General features: G+C 50.0%; 1 protein-coding gene across 2 annotated transcripts in view; it reads right to left on the reverse strand.

The window, feature by feature from the left end:
* LPIN3 (lipin 3) overlaps window positions 1-8,521 on the reverse strand; it is a 32,827-nt gene extending 24,306 nt beyond the window's left edge. For both annotated transcript variants that reach the window (XM_030533445.1, XM_030533444.1), the window contains exon 1: window positions 8,421-8,521. In XM_030533445.1, the coding sequence (XP_030389305.1) occupies window positions 8,421-8,472 (52 nt within the window). In that variant the 5' untranslated portion in view covers window positions 8,473-8,521. The remainder of the gene's footprint in view (window positions 1-8,420) is intronic.
* Window positions 8,522-24,858: the final 16,337 nt, after the last annotated feature.

The raw sequence follows: 24,858 nt of genomic DNA on the forward strand, positions 1-24,858 counted from the left end.
GATGCTTACAGGGCCTTTCAATGCCTTCATTCCAGAAATCTTGTACTGGGCCCCCTAGGCTACCACTCCACATCTCTGCCATATCCTAGAGGGCCAGATGCCAGCTCACTGCAGCTCCTCAATCACTGGCTCAGTCTCATCACACAGCCCTGGAGAGACAGGACGAGACCCAACTCCCCCTTCTTGGTCAACTAAACTAATCCCTAGTCCAGTGGTTCTCAAACTTTGTACTGGTGACCCCTTTCACATAGCAAGCCTCTGAGTGAGACACCCGCCCCCCATAAATATATTTAAAAAGTGTTTTTAATTTAACACTATTATGAATGCTGTCTGCAAAGCTGGGTTTGGGGTGGAGGCTGATAGCTCGCATGTAATAACCACATGACCTCCTGAGGGGTCCCAATCCCCAGTTTGAGAACCCCTGCCTTAATCCTTAGCCAGCAGCGGTCTGGTCATCTGTGCTCCACCACTAGGGGGCAACATCACACAGTCCACCCACCATATTCATGTTCCTCCAAAACCAGTCACAGGCTTCCAGGGCATTTGCTATGGGGCTGAGGGCAGGGGGAGCTTCACTCTGGAGGGTGATCGTGTCACTCCTTCCTTTCCAAAGGAAGCGCAACTAGCGCTCAAGAGCAGGCCAGGAGATCTCTGCCAGAACCCCACAGCGCACTACCACAGCCCCACAGCACGCATAGCTCATTTATAACAAGACAGTGTACTTCAGCCTTCGGGACCCAGCAAGCCTTGGTAATGGGGGGTGGGGGTGAGGGGACGCTTTGTCAATCCCAGGACCCAATTCCTACCTGATCTGTCCCCCCCAGGCTGACCAGAGAGCCAGGGGAAGATACAAAGGGAGCATCCCACAGAGCCTGGGTCGTTCAGATGTCACAGAAAAGACTGAGCTAAGGAAGGCAGCCAGTCACCCGCCCTTACTCCCCAGCTTGTGCTCTAAGGGGCTCATCCTGCTCCCCCAAGCTGTAGACAGAAGCAATATGAACCTCTGCCCCCTCCAGAGGGACCACCATGAACTACCCCCACTACTTCCTTAGTGCTCCTGCAGGAGGCAGGAAGTGCCTGCAAGCAGTCACTGGGCCCAGCACTGGCACATAACATCAGTGCCCTAGTCCATCTATATGCAGTATCCAGCCCAAGCAGCAGCTTGGGGCAGAGTGCTGGGAAGCCAAGGGGAGAATTTCCCTCCCCACCCCACTTTGTGAAATTACAAAAGGCACAGAGAGGGGGAAGCGCCACCTTCCGCTGCTGGCTTTTGAGGGGAGCTGCATTTTGATATTTATTGTTGTGTGAGGATCCAGATTGTGATTTTTCAGCTCCTGGGGAAGTCCCTGGGCTAGACACAAAGGGTAAGGCTACCTAGTAATCAGGAGGTGCAACTGCAGCACCCGCAGCATAGCCTTGGCGGCAGGAGGAGCTGCGGGAGTACATTGTACAATCCCACCAGGGCCCTAGGTACAGACTCAGATGGGTGTTTCTGTCTCCTGCACCCACACTTAACACAGCACCACCTGTCTCTCACACACCCATATACCTGCAACAGCCTCACAATTTCTTGTCACCATGTGGTTGCCCATTTACCGTGGGGCACTGCCAGAACAGACACATTAAAGACTGCAAGGCACTCATAGTATACAAGTACTAAGAGAGCCAGGATTTTCCAAAGCATCTATTGATTTGGCTGCCCAGCTTGAAATGGCTTTGAAGACCCAGTGTTCAGAAAGAACACCTACCCTCTGGAAATCAGGTTCCATTAAGGGGTCTCAGGTTGGGCTCCCAACAAGTCTTGTCCAGTGTCCATGCTCTAGATGGCTGTCAGGCCAAGGGCATAAACTGGACACAGTCTAGTTCAATACAATCAGAGTGGCATGAGCTCTTCATTAGGAAGGCTGAAAGCTTTTCATCAACAGGGTTTTCAACTAACCTGAGTTTGTCCACAAGTGTCTGCTTTCCACAGAAAACTTGCAGCCAAGGTGCCTCAGAGCAGCTGTAGTTTTGTTGCCTCACATCCTATTCCCCTCCATGGGCTGGGATTCCCAGCTAGACTACATCTCCCAAGAGGGTTGATCATGTTGCATCATGGGAGATGTAGTTCAACCAGGAAGCTTTGCCTAGTAAGGAAAATGGGAGCTTAACCCAAACTACAATTTCCCTGAGGCAAAGTGAGAACATTTTCAAACGCACATTCTTTCCCTCTCTTGGGTGGGGGGTGGCGGAAAAGAGACTCTGCAGAAAATATTAAAACAAAACATAAAGACCACACAGCACAGCTCTAGTTTACATTAGGTGCAATAAGTTGTTGACTATATGTGGGGCTCTACCAAAATTTCCGGCCATGAAAGACTCACCACAGACTGTGTAATCTGGTCTTTTGTGTGCTGTTACCCTAGACTAAACAGCTTTCACAAGTGAAACCAGCATTTCTCAAATTGGGAGTCCTGTGCCAAAAGAGTTTTGGGGACATGGGTGGCAAGGTTATTTTAGGGGGTTGTGGATTACCATCCTTACTTCTGTGCTGCCTTCAGAGCTGGCAGCTCAAGAGCAGTGGCTGTTAGCCAGGCACCCCACCAGTAGCAGTGCAGAAGTAAGGGAGGCAATACCATACCATGCCACCCTTACTTCTGTGCTGTTGCTGGTGACGGCTCTGCTCTCGAGCAGAAGGTAGCAGTACTGCAACACCCCCTACAATAACCTTGCAACCCCCTGCCTCCCCCACCCTCAGACATCCGTTTTTGGGTCAGGACCCTTACAATTACAACTCTGTGAAGTTTCAAATTTAAATAGCTGAAATCATGAAGTTTACAATTTTTAAATGTCCACAGCCATGAAATTGACCAAAATGGACTCTGAATTTGATAGGGCCTTAACTACGTGGATTGTCCCCTGGCTTTTGAAGGAACTGAAGTACCTACATACTTCTTATCATCCTGCCTCCTCAGGTACACAGGGCATCCACCAGTTTTCACCATTTATTTTGGTCTTGTGCAAGTCTATTCGTCCTTCCAGCATCACGTTGACAGATTCAGTCTCTTCCTCTTTTTCTACACAACGTTTCTCTCATAGACTTAAGGTCAGAAGGGACCATTATGATCATCTAGTCTGACCACCTGCACAATGCAGGCCACAGAATCTCACCCACCCACTCCTGTAACAAAGCCCTAACCTATGTCTGAGTTATTGAAGTCCTCAAATCGTGGTTTAAAGACCTCAAGGTGCAGAGAATCCTCCAGCAAGTGACCCGTGCCCCACACTGCAGAAGAAGGTGAAAAACCTCCCGTGTCTCAGCCAATCTTTCCTGGAGGAAAATTCCTTCCCGACACCAAATATGGTGATCAGTTAAACCCTGAGCATGTGGGCAAGACTCACTAGCCAGGACCCAGGAAAGAATTCTTTGTAATAACTCAGATCCCACCCCATCTAACATCCCATTACAGACCACTGGGCATGTTTACCTGCTAATAATCAAAGATCACCTAATTTTGGCAATTAATTGATCCCATTATACCATCCCCTCAATAAACTTAACAAGCTCTAGGTCGGCCTCTCTTTCGAGGCAGTGTTCATGTTATATCTTGACGTGGAAGTCACGTTGGTGGCCTATCTAAAGCACATTCTAAATACGTCCCATTGTGAAGTTGTCGCAGGCATAAGAGTAGTGTAAAAAGCTGGGGCTAAATAAGGCATGGGTGACAGTGGGAGGGGAAGGGTCAGGAGAGAAGACAGCACGTACTCAGCAGTTTTCTTCTTCACAGCACCCAGACAGACACAGACTGATTGAAAAACAGAAGTGTGGGTAGAGCATAGGCAAGAGAGTTAAGTGGGGACAGAATCTGGGAGCTGCACGAAGGTGAGGAGAGGTATGAGATTCAGTGAACAGACATGATGGAGGTGATTGCAGCATTCAAAGTAGGGCATAACATGAGCTTGGAGTAGAATCAAGCTACAGGAAGAATGAATTTTGGAAATACTCAAAAGTAGCTACCAGATCTGCTATGTGGGCTAATGGACGGTGCACAGGCTGAGACTCCAGAGCTGAGTGGTTTTTAAGTTCACTGGTGGGAAAAAAAAAAATGTAGTCTTAAAAAAAGTTGTTTTTGGACAAATAAAATATTTCAATTAACTGAAATGAACTCTTTGGTGGGGTTTTGTTCCTTTTTTGTTTTTAAACACTTTAAACCAAATCTAGCTAAAACTTTGAAACATTGTGTTGAAAGTCTCAAAATAAGTTAGCTTTGGCAAATAAATAAAAACCATTTGCCAAATCCCATCTGAATTCAGTAGTTTTGTTAGATCCAATCTGATTTTTCTGGTGAATAAACGGTTTGTGTGAAATAGTAGTTCTCAACCAATTTACTGTTGTAGACTGCATATGCAGCTCTCTCGTTTTACAGACAGACACAGACACAGACACAGACACAGACACAGACACGTAAAATTTAGTGTGTGTTATATGACAGCAATACAAGTCAAATTGATTTAGTACCTTTCATTTCAACACCAGCAAATGTCTACCAAGAGCATTTTAAATTAGCAAAATACATCAGAACATTTAACTGCTGAAATGAATTAATTTACAATAAGGGTGGCATAGCATAGCATATTGTACTCTCCAGACACTCAGCCCAGCTGCACTGCCAGCAGCAGCATGGATGTGAAAGCGTCTGCGAATCCTGCCTGCTAAGATGGGGAGCCCTGCTTGGTGCAGGGTGTCCCCCGAGCCCAGGACTGCCCTCCCATGCACCCAGCCCTCAGCTTTCCTATCCAGGGACTATGCACTAGTATCTAGACCCCATCCAGGGACTCTCCCCAGCCACCAGTCCCCTCACCTAGAGTCTGTTCCCCATACACTAGCTGGACCCCCTCCTTGTGTCCACTGCTCTCCTACCTTGGCTGCACTTTGCTCAGCATTGCAGCCCCTCTGCCACTGCGATCCTAGTGCTGGGAAGCCTGCTCCAACCATGGTCACTTGTCCTGTGGGTTGGGGGACCACACTGAGTACCCTGGTCTCCTGCCGATGCTACCGGGCAAAATCCTGCCAGAGAGAAGGTGCTGATGGGGGGCCTGATCCTGCACAGCCCCATTTTTGCATCCCCTCCCCACACTGGCTCTGTGTCTGGGGGAGGTGCCCTTCCTGCCCCACCCTAGTCACAGTCCTGAAAATGTCATATGGGCCACAGCTGTGTGCTGATTGGGCCACAGGTTGAGAACTACTGGTCCGAGTGGAGCAGGGTGAAATGTTTCAGGAGACTTGGGTTCTATTCCCTGCTCTGCCAATAAGCTGCTGTGTCACTTCTCACAAGTCACTTCATCTTTCTGGTTCCCCTCTCACGCTGAATCTCTTGTCTGTTTAGATTGGGCACTCTTCTGGGCAGGGACTGTCTCACGCTATGGATGTGCAGCACCTGGAATAATGGGATTCCAATCCCAGTCAGGGCCTCCACCTACTCCTGTAAAACAATTTTATTTTGAACAAGTGCAATCTAATACAAGTGCTGCAAATCCTACCGCAACGCCTCAACGTGGCACAGCAGTGACCCTTGCTGTTTGACAGCAATGGCAGGGGAGTGCCTTCTCCAGCAGGTCTAACCAGGCTATCAAGGTGTTGGACTGTCAGCCCCATGAGGGGGTTGCTTCCTCCATGGAGGGGTCTAAAATCCCTCTTTCTGAGGCTATAAGCTAGCTACGTTGTTTTGAGGAGGTAAACGTGCCACTGACAGCCCAGCCAGGGAGTGGCTAAAAACAATGGCTAAAACAACATGGAAAACCAAGTTTCAGTTCTTGGCACATTCCTTGATCCCCACTCCGGAGGCAGTGAGGCATTCAAATGATGAGAGGCTGCAAAGAATCTCAGGTACCAGGTCGCCAAAAGGCAGCTATATCCAAGTGGCATCTGAGAGAACAGAAACGGCCACAGGATGGCCTCCAAAGGAGTGGGGTGATTTCCTAACAAGGAGACATGGACAAGCATGGCGAAGGATGGCCAGAGCAAGAGAAGATTGGAAGACGTGTTGTGATTGGTTCAGTCTCAACTGACGAAGGACCAACAGTCTACTCTACACAGTCTACATGATCTAATGAGGGCCTGGCTGCATGGAGGGGACGAGTCAGGAGGTCAGAGGCTGCAGACTTTAGTGGCAGAGGACACAGCATTTGCAGTGAGAAGATTTGGAAGGAAGATAAGGAAGTGAAACCACTTGAGATGAAGGAGCATAACCAAGGGTCAGAATGTGTCTCAGCAGAGCTAAAACAACGGCCAATGGCTATCACTGGAGAATGAACTTTGGACCTCACCAGCCAACTCATTAGCCTGAGCTAGAGGACTATGTTTACTAACTGGCAGCCATAGCAGACTCTTAACATCTGTGGATGGCGGAAGGGGAGAAAACAATGTGTGGCATAGACTAGTTACCTCCCTTTCAAAGCCACACCTTTTCCTTGCCCCATCCCCCAGCCAACTCTGCTCCAGAAGGAGATTGGAACCGGAAAAGCAAATTTAGGAATCAGTAGCAGAGGCACTAGCTGAATCCAGTGGATCCCTCAGGGAGGGTGTAAAGAGGCATGGAAGGATTCTAGGTAGCATTCAGTGGATTACCTGTCTCTAATGGGACCTGCAAAAAAACCAAGCCATTTCCTACAGCATCACAGAAAATCCACTCTATAGGCATAGCTGGGGTCAGAAAGCACTTTGAGGCCAATATCATTAACCCTTTTACTCCCCCCACCCCCACAAGAGCTGTAGCTGCAACCCACAGTAATTCAGCAGTGAAGGGCTTAACTGGGGGTTTCAGACAAGCTACCTTGACAAATAAAAGGAGTGTGTGGGAGAGGGAAAGTCCAAGTACAAACAGAAAAGTAACCGCAAGTTGAAGCAGAAAGCACCTGCCCCCTACTTTCACTGATCCTAAGCCAGGCACTCCTACCCTGGCTTCCCCCACTGCCCAGAGTACCTCAGCGCAGCCCCAGATGGGAATTCACAGCTGCCTGGAGCCTCTCCCTGAAGCACAATGGTTCTGACCACCACTGACTCAGGAGTCACATTTCAAACCCCCAGATTTGATCACTGAAAACCAGGGGTTTGGTGCTGCCCATCAGAGAGGTAAAGTTCAGACTTGGGGTCAGGACGATCTCTTCCTATAGCAAACAACGCCACATGCTGCTTAGAGACTTCTGTGAGCCCCACATTCAGAGGCAACGGGAAGCGAGTGTGTTTCATCCTTAGCCCTCCCCACCCCACCTTCTCCAGAGGCTTCATGCTGAATTCATCAAGTCTGTTGGGAGTAACAAGAAGTCCTCCTCTCTCTAGCCTCTCAAAATCCTCAGGCCAGCCCCAAACATTGGAGTCCTATCACAGTGGGCAGGAGTCAATTGTTTCTGGAAAGGGGTGTGTGTTTAAAAAATAAACAAGCAAACAAGCAAAGAAACAAACCTCTCTCTCTTCTCTCCCCCTCCTGCCCCCCTTATCAAGTCCACCCAAATAATGCCAAGGCAAACTCAGCAGAGAGAGAGAGAGAGAGAGAGAGAGAGAGATGAAGAGGAGGAGTCAGAGTCTGGGGGCCTAAAACCTGACTGACTTGTAACCCCACCCTTAAAAACTAAAGGCAACCGCTTGACAGCTCCTCAGCAACCAGGATGTGGGTTGCAACTAAGTTACCCCTTTCCAAAGCCCACAAGACGGGGTCACACAGCACTTCTGCCACAGCAATTTAAGTAGTGTGACCAGATGTCCTGATTTTATAGGGACAGTCCCAATTTTGGGGTCTTTTTCTTATATTGGCTCCTATTACCTCCCACCCCATCCCAATTTTTCACATTTGCTGTCTGGTCACCCTGCATTTAAGAGCCTAGCTTTATAGCTAGAAGGATCTCCCAGGATAATTCAACTACTACCAGTACTTTGCTAGAATGCCCCCAGTTTAGCACACCTTTAGCTCCATAACTGCCCAACAGTTAGAGAGGCAACTGGAAGAGGGAGGTAGGGGAAAAAACATAAAATATCATTTTCCTTGACTATCAGTGAAATTGACGACATGGGGGATTAATGCTTTGCACAAGTGCTATTGCCTTATGAAAGTTGCTTCTCCCCAAGCTATTCTGTATACCCCATTCCACAGCAAGATTCCTTCTTCCTCACCAGTTACCCCAGTCCAAGATATTTACACACTAGAAATCTTTTCTTTTTACACCCAAGATGAACAGGGCAGCATTACCCAAACATACAGCTTCGTTTGATCACTTCCTTAGCCCCAACCATACCTTGACAGCTGCTTAGCTTCAGTGGGCTGCTCCTGGACTTTGAAACAGACACACTCTTAAAATGCTAGCTGGCTGCTGCCTACATAGGAACATTTTCTTTCTGCTTCTCTTAGCTCCACCTCTTTACCTGAAACTTCCTGCTTCCCTCTTACCTGAGCCAGGGCGGAGCCTAAACAGCCTCAGGTCAGTACTGATCTGCCTCATCTTAAGCCTATCACAGCTTTAGGAGAACCAGAGACAGGACCTCATTGAACCAGACAGCTGACAGCAAACATGAATGGCTGCAGCTGTGGGTCACTTCAGCCCCGTCCATTTTCACATACTCTGGCAGGTCCAGGTATTTGTCAGACCTGCCAGATGTCACTCGTTTGTAGGAAGACTTCTTCCTGTTTCATTAATTTGCAGGCAGGTGCGGTGCCTCATCGGAAGAAGGATTTTGCAATGTCCTTGCGGTGATACGCTTAGGGCTAGACTTTCCGAAAAAGCCAGTTCCCATGTAGGCACCTCAATTAGTGGGCAGATTTTCCAGAGGATGGGGTGCTGAGCTCTATGGAGAATCTTGGCTGTTGGGCCATAATGGGAGGTGCTGGGAGCTCACCTGTTTGAAAAATCCAGCCCTGTGAGTGCTGAGTTTTCTGGAAGCTCTCGCCCTTAATGTAGGAGCAACATTTTATAATTGTACTATACAAATTAATGTATAATTTGATTTTATGTTATTTTTTTAAACAGCAAAAAAAACTTCTTGGGATTTTGTTTTTTATAAGCATTATAAGTTGGGCTTCTTTAAGTTATTTGTTTTAAGGTTTAGTTAGTAAAAGACAGAATTTTGTATAAAGGGAGGCAGTATTTCCTAGTGAATAGAGCACTGGACTGGGACTTGGGAAACCTGGTTTCTATTCCCTGTTTGGTCACTGGTCTGCTGGGTGACCTTGGGCAAATCATTGCATCTCTTTGTGCCTCAGTATCTCCATCTGTAAAAAGGGAGTTAGGAATCTGACCTTTTTTATAAAGCGCTTGGACATCTCCTGATGAAAGGTGCTATATAAGAGCTAGGTACTAGGATTTTATGATCTATGCCATATAGAGTCCTGAATGAAACGCCTAAGATTAGAGTTGAATTTAACAGTCTGTTCATTTCTGGACCCATCGGCATGGTATCTGAGTGCTGCTGCATTTGAATGAACCCGAAGTGCAGTTCAAGGGTGGAGAAACCACATGAACTCAAACCCGCTAAGTGACTTGTCAATAAAACCTATGTGACGGAAACCCAGCGATATTTGTCCAGCCCTGCCTGAGTTCTGACACTCTGGGGCTATAACCCGGGTCTCACCACAAGGTGGTGATCTTTCATCTCTTTCTGTCTCTGTCCGTTCATCATCTTCATGTACGCTGCACAAATCGGACTAAAATTCTGCCCACATCAGATAAGTGCATCTTCCAGCACAGTCCCCAGGAGATGCACCAGCACATCACAGAGCAGACGCTGGCCCTATCCTAATTAACATCTTCCCATCTCATGACTGTATGTATATAGAGAGGTGCTGGAACTAGGGGTGCTACCGCACACCCTGGCTTGAAGCGATTTCCATTATGTACAGAGTCTACAGCTTAGTTAAAAACGGCTCTCAGCACCCCCACTACAAAAATTGTTCCAGCACCCCCATCTATACAGCAACCGAAGTTTTCTATTAACGGCAGCTTGGGCCTTTTATAGAGCCCCCAATAAAGGATTCTAATGATTAATATTGTATCACTATGGCACTATTAACATCTGCAGTGCTCTGACAGAGACCTGGTCCCTGTGTGAAAGTGTACCTATGTGAAAGTGTGAAAGACCTTGACCTGGTACCTGTGTGAAAGTGCGAAAGGGTTTGATTATCCTACTTCCTATAAGCTAATGGCAAAGCCCCTCTTGTTTTCAATGAGAGCAGTGCGGGCCCCCACATGAGAGAGACATAAGCAGATAGATGCAGATCCTCTGTGGTATTTAGGTGCCTAGCTCCCACTGAAAGCAATGGGAGCCAGGTGCCTAAATACCTTTGGCCATGCAGCACAGGTGGTAGCAGACAGCTCCAGACATGAGCAGCAGCAATGGAAAGCTAAGCAAAAGAAGGTGGTTTAACAAGATGTAGCATTTATGGATCTCAACTTGCTTTAAGTATTGTGATCCTCGTGTGCCAGATGGAGAAACTGAGGCATGGGTCAGTTAAGTGATTTGCCCAAGGTCACATAGGGAGTGCTAGCAGGGATGGGGTTAGAAGCCAGGTCTGCTGGTTCCCAACTGGGTGCCCTTTCCACTGACCCTGCCCTGTTTTTAAGGACAGATTTGATGGGGCAGGGGAGGGATTTGACTCAGGGTAGAGGAAGGATGTTCCAGGTACAGGGGGCACCACAGAAAAGGCATGAAGCTGACAGCCGGGGAAATAGACAGGGAGACTAGCAAGAGAAGAGTAGCTGGTTTGGTCAAGGTATGAGGAGGACATGAGAGCTGAGTTCCGGTGGGGCAGAGCACTGAAGGAGAGTCTAGTAGCTGGATCCTGATGGAGGAAGAGCCCAAAAGGCCGTGAAGGGATCAAAGATGGGAGCTGAGCAGGGTGGGTAGTGGCTGGAGAGATAGCATGAGGGATAGCCCTGAGGGGGGCACAGATCAGAGACAGAGGAGGAGGAAGCAAGAGTCAAGATGAGAGAGAAACAAGGAAACCAAACACACAGGCAGGATATTGCACTTTGCACATGAGCAAACTGTCTTGCAAAATAGCCAGGGTGGTGGTTGTATATTTACCAGGCTTAATAACAGGGGCCCAACTGCCTGCACCCATCTGAGCTGCCACAGGCTGAGGTAGCAGATAGCCCATGGGGCTGATGAGCACAGAGAGATTCTGATCTGAAAACACTGGCGTGGCAGTGCTACGAGTGAGGTCTGGGGAGGTCTGGGGAGGCTCAGAGGCCGGCATGCTGCCTCTCAGTTCAGGCACCTTTCTGGGACAGATCAAGTCCATTGTATGCAGTTTATTTGGTGTGAGCCTCTCACATGAATCCTTATAAACAGAGCTCCTGTCTCCTCCATGTGGATATTAAAGATCCCTGGCCCTTTTTGTAATGGGAGGGGGCTAGTGTGGTCTGCAATTTCTCCTTTTGTCTGTTGTGCTGTGTGATGTACAATAGATACAGCACTGGGCTGGGACTCAGGAGACCTTTGGGCAAATCACTGCACTGCCCTGTGCCTCAATGAACCCATCTGTGAAAGGGGGATAATGCTACTGACCTCCCTTGTAAAGCACTTTGAGATCTATTGACGAACAGTGCTAAATAAAATCTCGGCAGTGTGAAACGATAAGGAGGGGCTTGGCTACAGTGATCATGATAGGCAGTATACAGGCAGTCCCCTGTGTTTGTTCTGCACCTAGCACAACGGGGTCCTGGTCCATGACTTGAGCTCCTAGTTGCCTCATCGGGCCACGTTAAAGAATCTCTCCCCGAGTCTGGGCTGTACCCCCTGCAAACACCTGTATCGAAGAGACAGATGTAATAATCAGGGTTTCCAATAGAAAAATGCAGATATTTCTATACAAATTAAGGCATAATCCGAGTGACGTAGCTCTCCATATAATGGCAAGGGTGCGACAATAGCACGCCCAGGCAGCTGATTTACTTGGCTCTCAGCCTCTTGGCTGACAACCCACCTAGACAGGCATTTATTGTCCAATAACGCACACCCTGTCCAGCAACGCAATAAACATCCGACGGCAACAAGCCCATCAGCATGTTAGTAAGAAAACAAAGCTTGTCTCAGCTCACCTGACCTTCTCCACCCCCGTCTCTCGGGAAACGTTTGGGCTGCTTTTTTGCTGAGCAGGATTTGAATGAATGTTTGAAAATGTGGCGCACAGCTTTAAAGAAAAGGTGGATTGTTTATCGCATATTCTCTTGTCAGTCTACCAACTGGATTTGCTGCCATGCATCATTTCCAGATCCAGAGCTGGATACTTTGCCACTGTCCCAGAACCACACACTACGGGTAGCTAAGATGATAGTCTAGTCACTCCAGTGCAGAGAAAAGAGATCTGAATGAACTGCACAAGAGAATATTTTACTCCCAAAGACCTGAGTCCACAGGTGGCTTTTTCTGAACAAAGCACCCAAAAGACCACTCTCTACATAGCAAGGCTGGATGAATCCACATGCTCGTGAGATACAGAGGTCATAGCAATCAGTTATACCCGAGCCATGGGCGGTTAGGGATAGAACCCATAACCCACCCTCTCCAAACACAAGGCTCCCCCCCTTGAACTAAAGGAGAAGTTAATTATCAGTAACTAGTACTGGGTTCTCATCTTCTAGCTATTAGGGGCAGGCGCATGCATACACCTTAGTCAGTACATTCTAGTGTATTTTGGATCGCATTGAATGCCTTCCTAACTATTTAAACACCACTCACTGAATCCCCTGCAAGAGCCATTAAAAGCAGCTCCCAGCTGAGAGCAGAGCACCCCTGCTGCTTGGGCTAGCGAAGTGCGGGGGGGGGGGTCAAGTAGCAGACTTGCTGGCCTCAGACCACAACGGTCCTGCTCAGAGCTGGCCTGTGGTAAATTGCAGGATGTGTATGAGAACCGTTCAAAACACTCGGCCGTTTCAGTTCACAGGGGTCCATCTGTGCACACATCCTTTGACTTGGCCTATGCGAGCCTGTAGCCCCCCTAACACTCAGAGTCCAAGGCACCCGAAACAAACTCAAGAGGAAACCCAGTTGAACTCCTCTAGTTTCATGACACACCATAGTAGTTTAAGGGAAAACATGCCCAGCTCTGCGAAAACTAGGGCTGGGTTTGCTCAAGAGCTCACAGATCTTTACAGACAGCTAGCCTGTGTGCTGCTAGCCTGATGCAGCGAGCAGACTCCTGTTGAAATCCAGGGGCTACGCTTGGGAGTAAGAGAAGCAGGGTCTGACCTGCCGTCTGCAATGAATCCTGACTGCAAATGACCCTAATGCACTCAGCCATTGGGCGAGCTATAGCGCGCAGCCCCCGTCCCGAACTGGCAGACACAGCGCCCCTTTGCCTTTCAGAAAGGCTGGTCTGTATCCTTCCGTTTCCATGCTGATGTTGGTGGTCTTGTGGGTGAATCATTGGGGAAAGTGTTAGTGACTCCTAGCTGTTGTCCTGCAGCCCTGCACTTCCGTATTTGACCAAGCGGGTGCCGCTTGCAACAAAGGCCGAGCTTGTAAGGACAAATCATGGACGTGACACCGTAAGGGGTCCAGGCCCCTTCAGTTCCTATGGCTGGCCACGGGAGCAAGGGGTGCTCAGCACCTTGCATGCGAGAGTCCCACAGAGGGGAGCAACTCCAGCACTGCTGTTGCTTTGCCTTTCTAGAGCACGCTTCATCCAAGTGCCTGCCAGTGCATTAAAGCCCAGCAGCAACCCTTGGGAGGGAGTTAGCACCCTGGACATGACGGTGACAGGTGTGTTAGAGATACAGAGATAGAGGCCGTTATAACCAATTTACAAATGGGCAAACCAAAGCTTGGAGCAGCCAAGTAACATGTCCAAGCCAGTGAGGGGGAGAACTCTGAGTCTGAACAGCTTCTGGAGCCACTAGACCACACTGCCTCCTTGCTTGCATCCTGCTTGAGCTGCTAGACCATATTCCTGAGGAGCAAAGGATCCCCTGGTGCATACAGCAGAGACCTATGCACACTCTGTAGAAAAGCCCAGGCAGGGATTCATAGGAGGCTTTTAAAGAATAAACAAGTGTCTCCTTCCTTCCTGCAGTTATTTAACGATTTACTGAAGAGAGATGGTATTACTTATGCTCAGCAAATGTGAAGAATCTGCTCAGCTGTTTAGGCGTTGAACAGAGATCCCGCATGTTGCATTCTCTCCTGATTCAACCATTAAACAGCATTTTTTTTTAACAGTGAGGGTAATTAACCATTGGGACAATTTACCAAGTACTCCTGAGGGCATTCTGTGCCAAAAAAAATAAAAATTCTGTGCACAAAATTTTAAAATTCTGCAAATTTTATTTGTCAAATAAATGTGGCAACTCCAGCATGACATTGGGGAGCACAGGCCACTGGCTGCACAGAGGTGGAAGCTCACTGTGCAGTTCCCCACCAGGACAGGGACTTGGGCGGTGAGGCTGCACCCAACCCTGACACAGTACAAGGACTGGGCCTGCCCCACAAACACCCCAGGGCCCCTCCCTTCATGCCAGGTGCACTAGGTGTGGGCAGGTAGGCTCAGCAAGGAAGGATCCAAGTGTGGAAGGTCTTAGTGTGGAGGGATCCAGGTGCGGGTTGAAAGGGTTTTGCATGGGGCAATCTGGGTGTGGGTGGCTCAGTGGGGATCCAGGTGTTGGGGGAATCTGGATGCACAGGGGCTTGTTGGGGAGTTCTGGGTGCAATGGTAATGGGACTCTGCAGGGGAGTCCAGGTGAAAGTGGTTGGGGCTCAGCGGGGGGGAGGGGTGTCTGGGTGTGGCGGGCTCAGTGGGGTGGGAATCCATGTGCAGCTGGTTGGGGGTCAGTAGGGTGGGGATCCAGGTGTGGGAGGCTTGTCAGGGTGGTCCAGATGCAGGCAGAGTGGGGCCTATCGGGGTGGGAGGGTGTTCTGGGTTAGGAGGGGCCAAGGCTTGCTGGGAGGATCATCTGAGTATGAGGAGATCCGGATGCACAGGGGTGGGGTGGATGGGGGAGCAGCTCCTTGTAAAGTGATCCCTCTCCCTGCAGCTGCGGAGTGATGGGTGCAGGAAGCAGGAGAAGGGGAAAGTTTGCAGAGCTTCCTACAGCTGGGGGAAAAAACTGAGGGTGGGTCTGACAGGGCCCTGGATGCCATGCAGGGGAAAATGAAGTCCCATCCCCCACTGCCCAGCTGGGACTAGCAGCTGAGCCAGGTGCATGGTAGGAGCCACCAGCCGGGTCTTCTCCAGTCCCGCCCCTTGCCCCTCTCTGCCGGCTGCCCTGGGCACGTGAAACATACTGCTGGGCAGGGTCGTATAACCATTCTTGTGGATTCCCTTTGCTTGCACATCAGAAAGTCATTTTTCTGCAGAGAAGCAAAGAAATCTGCAGGGGACATAAATTCTGCACAGGCGCAGTGGCACAGAATTCCCCCAGGAGTAACTAAGTCTTGTGGCGGATTCTCCATGCACCAGCAATTCTAAAATCAAGACTGGATGTTTTATTAAAAGATCTGCTCTAGTTCAAACAGGAATTACTGTGGGACAGTTCCAGGGCCTGTTTTAGAAGAGGTCAGGCCACATGATCACAGTGGCTGCTACGGGCCTTAGACTCAATTAACACTGATTTGCATGTAGGCACAGGCGCTGACTTTCCAGTGTGCCAGGACGTGCTCAACCCAAGATCCCACCCCCACTCCACCCCTTCCCCCAAGTCCCCACACCCACCTCACCTCTTCCTGCCCCACCCCACCTCTTCTCGCCCCATTCTGCCTCCTCCCCCTCACATGCTGCCCCCTCACTACTCTCCCTCACCCCCAGAGCCTCCTGCACATTGCAAAACAGCTGTTCTGCTGCGGGTGGGAGGTGCTGGGAGGAAGAGGAAGAGGGAGGTGCTGCTCGGCGGGGCACTGATGGGTGGGAAACACCCATGGAGTTGGCACCGATGCATGTAGGAACAGGCAAATTTTCATATGCATTTTAAGACCCAGCAGGGTACACGTGCTGTTCAGTTTCCAGGACATCCCTAGCCGTAAGAGTCTCTCTGGTTTTCTTTCCCTAGGAGAACGCTGCACAGTGGCAAAGCAGAAGAGCATGCCGGGCCCTGGCTTGCACTAGGTGGGCGTGCTGAGTCGGGTGGAGCAGCAGAATGAAAGGATACACTGTGCCTGGGATAGGCACGCTGTGGTCTGAGTAACAGCCAAGCAAGGAACGGTGATATAATCAGGGTGGTAGAATAGTGAGACCGTGGCATGCTATGCTCTGGGGAGTGGCAGGGTGGCACAGTGCAGCATGAATATGGCGAAATGAGTCAGTGCACTGTGCTGTGTGTGGCAGGGTGGCAGCCTGGCACACTGTGTGATGGGTACAGACTGGCAGAGCAAGGCAGTAGGCTGATGTGCTCTCTGCCAGACTGTATCTAAAGGAGTAACAATTAAAGAGAACCAGTAACTAGTTGCAGCACTGTGTTATGTCCTGGCAAACTTCCCCTAGCCTGTGCACTAGGCCCTGTGCCCTGCTGAGTTCATGGGCTGCTTGGACACTGTAGCATTTACGACATGCTGGAGCAGCCAGGGAAGCTCAGTCTCCTTGACTGTGGGGGAGCTGAAAATGAGAAGCCCTCACCATCCACTGACAGCCACTCTACCCTGCTGCTTTATGGAGCACTCAGCACAGACCATCCAGTGTGCAGGTCGCCTGTGACATAGAACCACACTTCTGGAGCACCTCCACCTAGCAATCCCAAAGCCCTTAATAAATACGAATGAATTAAGCCTCTCAACACCCCTGCAAGGTAGAGAAGCCCTGATATCCTCATTTTCCAGAAGAAGCACCTCTCTGTGTGCCAGCTGTCTCTGAGGCACAACGAGGTGAAGTGACTTGACTAAGGTCCCATGGCAAATCTGTGGCAAAGTCAGGAACAGAACCCAGGACTCCTGACTGCCAGTCTCCTGCTGTAGTCACTTGCTTACTTATGCTCATTTAATCACTTACGCTCTGTGCTACAAAGTAGCGATGAGGTTAATGCAAAGAGAAAATGAAAAATTATTTAATTAATAACTAATTACCAGGATTGTTGTCAAGGTGCTGGTCGCAGCTCCAGAGTGAAGATTGAATTGAGTTTGGCACCTACGAGGGATTCAGTCTCTCATCAGGGTTCTGCCTCTCACTGATGAGCCTGAAGAGCAGAGATGAGCTACTCAAGTCTGTGAGTGAGGGCAGGGACCTCACTTCATTTGTTCTCATTCTGCCTCCTAAACTCAAGAGAGGGAGAATAATGCAACCAAGCTGTTTAAAAGAAGTTCGGTTTCCCCCTCCCCTTCCACAATAGCTCCTGCATTAAGATGTCAGGAGAGGCCTTACGATGAACCCCTTGGATGTTTCAGAGGTGGAGGGTGGTCTCAGCCTCGCTTCCTCTCTGCTCCCCCTTAAATTAACCTCTGCTGTTTCCCTGGGATTGTCCCGACTGTTCAAGCCTGGCTTTGAGCTGCCCATCAGACCCACTTGTGACATTTCCCCGCTGAAGACCTGTCACTGCACAAGGATGAGGAGCCTCTGTTAGTACTGGAAGCAGCATGTTACTGCGAGGCTCACACGCTGAACCAGCCTGTATGAACTGGTAGGGACTTCTGGTCCAGAAGCAGGGAATAGGTAGATGGCAAGAAAAGATGGCCCAGAGGAACTGTGGGAAGGCACTTAAGGGCTAGCAAGCTAGAAACAGATGCAGCAATAAACAAAGTCTGTAGATTCTGCAGGGGCAGGGAAGTTGTTTTGACAGCAAGATGCTTTCTTAAGGAGCCCATGGTCCCACTTGGCCAACGTCAGCAAACAGAGCTGTACATTCAGAACCCAAATAATTGCTAAATGAGCACAAGGAGACTCTGGGTTTTTTTTTTCTTTCCAGACAAAAGTTCTTTCTCCTGGTGAGCTGTTGCCACTGTTCCATAACGCTGGAAAAGACTCCTCCCCCACTGCTCCTCCAAACTCATTAAAAATAAACCCAGAGCAACATGGTTTGTCTACAGCCAAATGGCCTGTGCAGAATGTGCTGAGCTGGCTTGGAACAGAGAGCAAGGAAAGAAGATCTGATATAGGGGGTTCAGCTGAATCTTGCTTGGTGCAAAACATGCAGAAAGACTCAGGCTAGTGACGATACAGAGCACTGTGAGTGCACCTAGCATTTTGCAGAAATATATGGCGACGTGGCCCCTGCCAGGAGGAGCTTACATTCAAGCTCGGATGAAAATGAACGCCTGAGTCGGTGCCTAGAAAGGCTTGTGAAAGGAGTGAGTTTTAAACAGGGCTGTGAAAAAGTGTGTGTGTTTGTGTGCGGGGGCTGTATTGAGAGTGGAGGGCTGTTTCAGATGGCACGGAGGCGGGGGGGAGAAGGGTTAGGATAGGAGACAAAGCTGAAACTGAGAGAAAGGGAACGCTGAGAAGTGAAGATAAGGGGGCCTGACTGTCCACTGTTTAGCTCCTTGTGTCATAATTTACCCTTGTCCAAAGGGGGTGTAAAACAATCCAAACCAAATTCTTCGCTCATGGACACCAGGGGTAGTAACATTTGCCCTCCACGGAGCAAGGTGTAAATGCTGACAGTGAAGAATTAGGCCAAAGTTGCATAAAAGTCTTGAATTGATTCACCAGCTACCCTGGCAATCCATTGCAATCTCCTGACTGCCTTTGAAATGACACTGGCAAGGTAGATAGACCTACAGTCATACATCCTAGTTTTGGCATGGTGTGGCTTGTGGGCGTGCACTACCCTGGCTCTGCAGATTTGTTTTTGTAAATGGGCAAGCTACTGAAACATCTGCAAAGAATCTTGAGCCCAGAAGTGCTCCGCCTGTTGGAGTCTGGTATATTTCAGTGCCTCTCTGCTCACTACACAAAGAGTAGGGAGCTGCCTGCTCTCCAGGAGTCCCCATCTACCGGAGTCCTTTTCATTTAACTCTGTCGTGGTTCTTCTCTGGGGGGAAAGTAGCAACATAAGAGCAGCCAGGATGGAGCAGTCCAGTTATCGGTTTAGCGGAGTGTCCTTTCTCTGTCAGTGATCAGTACCAGATGCCCTAGAGAAAGGTGCAAGAAACTGTGAAGTGGTAAATATGGAATAGCCTGTCCACAGGAGAAGTTCCTTCTGCTAGAGGTTCATTTAGGGGCTTAGATCCCTGCCAAACTTGTGTTGTCGTTCCTTTCAATCCTGGAACTGTGGATGTTTTCTTTATCCATATAAAATGTCCAAACTTCCCATAGACAACAGTGGTGCAGGATCCTACCCTTAACTAGCAAGGTTTACTGTATGAGTTTGTCTGGGCGCAGCAATTGATTTGTGAGGTCCTAGAAGTGGTGTCCACACAAAGGTCTCATAGCCACAGACCAAGGCAGGTAGCGCAGTAGAGGTGTAACTTAAGCAAACAAAAACACAAACCATAGAAAATCTACTCCAAAGCAGGAAAACAGAGCCAGGGACAGATAGTTTAGAAGGGCTGGGGGGGTTTCCCTTCTTTGGCCCACCTCTAGCTAAATTGATGATCTGATGTGTAATAGAAGTCAGAGCTGACCTCCATCTACCAGGCACATTTCAGGAAAGGCTGCTGGTGAGTGAGCCAGAGGGCTGGATTAGCCTCACTGCTGAGGCTGCTGCTTCCGCATTGCTGCTGTCTGAAGTGAGGAGAAAGAAAACACAGCAGCAGTCGGCTCCATGTAAGTGACACCCTCCCTCCCCCACCCCGTGGCCAGTCACAGGGAATCCCCAGCCAGAGTAGGAGGGTTTGGATGTGAAAGGGATTTCCCAAGCACTTTATCAAGGGGCTCCCTCCTAGAAGAGATAAGCAGGCATTTAAAACCACAGAGACAGGCAGCGGGGAAGCCTGGCAAAGCACTGTGTTTCCTGTCTCTCCTCAGCTGGCTTCGCAGGGGCTCTGATTTCCTTCAGTGGATCAACAAAGAGTTCCAGAGGCTTTTGAAAGAGGTGATTCATTACATAATAGGAGGGAGGAAAGAAAGAATGTGCTCTGCGCTGTAAAATTCCCATGCAGCGAAAGTGAAACCAACCAGAGCACAGGTAATTTGTTGAAAGCTGGTTGTAATTTCTGAAGGCTTGTCATGCCATGACCTTCAGTCATATACTTTGGATCAGCAAAACCACTGGGGTTAGCACAGTGAGGGGTTTATTACTATTATTTATTTTCTATTCCTGGGAAAGGTCAAGTCAGACTGGAATAGTGAGAGGGGGAGAAGGATCTGCCAAGGAAATACACATTTAAGAGATGTGCAAATAAAATGGGATCCAGTATTGCAGGGGTCGGCAACCTTTCAGAAGTGGTGTGCTGAGTCTTCATTTATTCACTCTGATTTAAGGTTTTGCGTGCCAGTAATACATTTTAATGTTTTTAGAAGGTCTCTTTCTATAAGTCTAACATATATAACTAAACTATTGTTGTATGTAAAGTAAATACGGTTTTTAAAATGTTTAAGCAGCTTCATTTAAAATTAAACTAAAATGCAGAGCCCCCCGGACCGGTGGCCAGGACCCAGGCAGTGTGAATGCCACTGAAAATCAGCTCACGTGCCGCTTTTGGCACATGTGCCATAAGTTGCCTAGCCCTGAGCTAAAGAGATGTTGTTAAAGTAAAAGCCTTTTAAAATATGTTACATTTCAGATGCTTTCACTGGTTTGCCTTTTTCCCCCTTGTATCTTTAATAAAGGGTTAAAAGGATGTTGAATGGTGTGTTTGCCAGGGTGGTAAAGCAGGCTGAGGTTTACTGTATGTTAACACCTTTAACTCCTTGGGCCCATTTATTCCATCTAAATTAATACACCAGAGCCCTTTGGACTGCACTGAGCATCCTCGCTGCACACAGAGCAGCCTGCTAGAGGCCTGATCCTACAAAGTTACTTTTGTGCATAACTTTACTCATATGGGTAGTCACTAGTCAGTCCATTCAAGCCAATGAGGCTACTCTTATAAGTAAAGTTACCCAGAGGCACCATTATGGCATCTAGGAGCCCCAAGCCTGGGCTAGGACTCATTGTGCTAGGATGAAACCCTAGTCCTACTGAAATTAATGAGAATTTTGCCATTGCCTTCAATGGGGCTGGAATTCATCCTAAAGCCTGAACCCTGCAGTGAGGTCTGCACAGGCAAACACCTGTCCTTGTGGAGACCTGTCAACTCCCCTTGGGCTTTGCATGAGGTCAAGGGGTCACCCACACAGATCTGAGTGCAGGCTCAGGTTCTACAATTATTTCAAAAGCAGTAGGATGTACACAGCATTGTACAGGCAGTGTACAGCTAATATAGTTCTCATCTTGGAGTTTTTACAGATTCAGGATTCTCTCCTGTAGGTGATCTGTGCTTGGCCCTCCCAGTGAGTGAGCTGTTAACAAATGTATATTTAAAAATAAAATACAATAAAATAGGAAAGAAGCAAGGGTTAAAATTTCCCCCTACTCCAGAACAAGAAGCTAGGATTAAAAAACAGTTTGATGTGGAGCTAGGAACCAATAAGAAGTGAGAATTAGATGTGGAATCAAATATAATTTTAAGCAAGTATTGTAACCCCTTTCCCCATTCCCATGTCTGTAAACTGTCTTGGTTGGTCCCTGACCCTGCTTCACTGAGGTAAATGCTATTGATTTCAAGGGAAGCAGGATCAGCGCTTAAGATGCTCTGCTTTTCAGGACAGAGACTTGCATTTTTATATTTCTGTTAACCACCTGCACATGTTAGGGTGCTATATAAATAAACTCTCCACCTGTATAGTCAGGTGTATGCTAAACAGATAGATGCTGCTAGAAAGCCACCCTGAAATGGAACAGCGTAGGTGCAGAAAGTCCATTGATATAATTTTTGTTTGAGATACACCCACATACATGAAGCAAGGTATGTTATTTTGGTCTGAAGGGGGGTAGGGCTTATGGTAGGGTGCCAAATAAAAGATATATTCAGTAGTTAAAAGCATGTTATATTGTTCCAGTGAGTTAGTAGCATTTCAGGATGAAAGGGATCACAAGAGACCCGATTGTGCATACACTTATGCATGTAAGAAACTTTACTCACTCTTATAGTCCGATAGCAGGACTGCTCATGTGGGTGTTTGCAGGATCAGGCCATTAGCTGTGTGGGTCTTAAGTTCAAGTCCATAGGTAACCAGCAGGTCATAGAGTTAATCCTGGTGATTTGCAGAACATACTTTGAGAACCAAACAGTTGGGCGGATGGAGGATCCATGAGACAATTTTAGTCTTACAAAGCAGACCACAGAATGGGCAGGTAGACCACTGCTCCAGCCTGCACAGGATTATTTCTAAGCATACCGTTACACCTGTGCAGCATCCCACTGCCCCGGGCCCAGCTGCAACTCTCGGCAGCATCAGCACTCTGTTCTTCACTCGGGTTCTTATACCGCTCCCATCCTGGGGATGGCTAAGTGTTCACATTCGCTCTACGCTGTCAGGGCCTTTATGTGGGGATTGGGCCCTGCTGTACTTTTTGGAGCTGGGCTGGCGTTAGGGCCAAGTCCTTCACCATACACAAGAGGTCCCAATGAAGTCAAAGGCCCCACTCCACCCCCAGCACGGCACGAGGCTGCGGAGCAAGAACTGGCCCTCGGCATTGCTCACAGCAGCGCAGGCAGGGGCAGTGCCCGTGGGGCGCTGCAGGGAGCATGGTTCACCCCACGCCCTGTGGGGCACTGGCTCTCTGCCATGGCACTGCGCTGCCAAGCCTTGGGGGAGTGGGAGAGATGGAGAGGGCAGTGGAGGGGAGAAGGAAAAGGGCAAGGGGTGGGGAGCGAACACACGGCGGGAGCCACGTGAGGAAAGTCAGCGACCTAAGGATCATGCCCCGACGCCACGAGTTGCGCATGCGCCCCAGGCAGGACCGACTCCGATTCGATTACGTCACCCCTTCCCACCGAATGTTACTCATTCTCTCTGATCCTCGTGTGTGTTGCGCCCGCCCGTCCCGCGCTCCTCCGCCCGCCCGAGTAGCCCCCTCCTCCGTGCATATTGATGTTGCTGGGCCCGCCCCCTATCCTTCCCCCCCTTGGACTGGTGCTGGAGCGTCCGGCCGGCAGCCCCACTGGGTGTCCCGTCCGCCCCGGCCCGCCTCGCGGGCACAGCCCGGGCCTCCGCCGCCAGGAGCGCTGGCCGCTGCTGCCAGACGCACCGAGCCAGCCGGGCAGGGGAGCCGCCGGAGGTGAGTCCCGAGCGGCTCGGCTCGGCCCGTCCGCACTGGGGCGGGGACACCGGGGCTCTCCTTGTTCCTGCCCCCCCATCCATCCCACCCTCGCCCCCTGCCCTCCTTCCCGGATCCTGCACCCCCCAATACACTCTCCCTTCCGGCTCCTGCCCCACGATCCACCCCATCCCCCTGCCCTCCTCCTGCCCCTCCGCCGATCCACCCTCTTTCCCGGCTCCTGCACCCCCCGCTCCACCCCATCCCCCTGCCCTCCTCCTGCCCCTCCGCCGATCCACCCTCCTTCCCGGCTCCTGCCCCCCCCGCTCCACCCCATCCCCCTGCCCTCCTCCTGCCCCTCCGCCGATCCACCCTCCTTCCCGGCTCCTGCCCCCCCCGCTCCACCCCATCCCCCTGCCCTCCTCCTGCCCCTCCGCCGATCCACCCTCCTTCCCGGCTCCTGCACCCCCCGATCCACCCCATCTCCCTGCCCTCCTCCTGCCCCTCCGCCGATCCACCCTCCTTCCCGGCTCCTGCACCCCCCGATCCACCCTATCCCCCTGTCCTCCTCCCCGGCTCCTGCACCCCCCGATCCAACCTCCCTCCCGACTCCTGCTCCCAGATCCACCCCCTCCCCTTGCCCCCAAGCCTTCTACCCTCTCTCACGGCTCTTCCTCCCCCGACTCCTGCCCCCATCCCCTGGCTATTGCCCCCGTCACACCCTACCCCCAGCTCCTGCCCCATCCCATCTCTCAACTGCGCCCCCCCCCCAATCACCTGGCCTGGGGACTGTCCTGTCTGTTCTGCGCCTGCTTTTTGCCCCCCCCCCATCCGTTTGAGGACTCGAGTCCCCCCCCCGACCCCCCAGCTGACCATGCCCTGGCTACTCCCCTCTTTGCCACCAACCGTCTTCGCTTCCCTGCCTTTGCTCGCACCCTCCCTTTTCTTTCACTCTCCTTTCTGTAGGAGTTCTCATCCTCGGTGGAGAGCCCCGGGCACTTGGGGGAAGGGATCACCCTGGGAGAGAGGGAGGGAAGGGTGCAGAGATGATCTCCTGGGGCTGCCCAGGCACCTCCCTGCTGCTCCCCGCTGCTGTGTTCTAGCTCCCAGCTGGTGATGGTGAAAGTGCGGGGGTGGAGAGGAATAAAAGAGGCTTTGGATGTTTATAAACAAGTGTGTATTGGCTTGACATTGGCAGCCGATTTGCATGGCTGAGGCCCAAGAAGGGGGTCGGAGTTGTATGCTGGCATATGTGTGTGTGTGTTAGGGAAAGGAATGTGCAGCATGATACTGGTAAGGATGGGTACAGGGCTAGTACAGGGGTGTAGTGGGCTGTGGCATATGCATGCCCCTGGTGCATATATCCATGCAGTGTTTTCCCTCCACCCGTGCCTGTCTCAGCCTAGCATCAGTCCAGAAAATCAGTTTTGTAAACTAGTGCTAGCTTTAATCAGATCATAGACTGGCATTTTCATTTAGTCAATTAACAGAATACATCCATGCTACTTCTACCTTAGCCCTTCCCAGCACTCTGCAGCAGTTAAGTTGTTTTGAGGTTGTGTTTTTTCCAGTGTCAGTTTGTGTCTATTTCTGGATTGCTTCAAGGCCTACAAAGTCTGGGGAGCAAATTATAGCATGGCCGTTCCTGGTCTGGTCATGGCCTGGTTCCAGTTTGTAGCATGGATGGGGTTTATTGAGGTGTAGGCTCTTTGATGCTGCTGTGTTATCACT

The sequence above is a fragment of the Gopherus evgoodei genome, chromosome 14 (assembly GCF_007399415.2).
Source record: "Gopherus evgoodei ecotype Sinaloan lineage chromosome 14, rGopEvg1_v1.p, whole genome shotgun sequence".
Taxonomy (NCBI): Eukaryota; Metazoa; Chordata; order Testudines; family Testudinidae; genus Gopherus; species Gopherus evgoodei.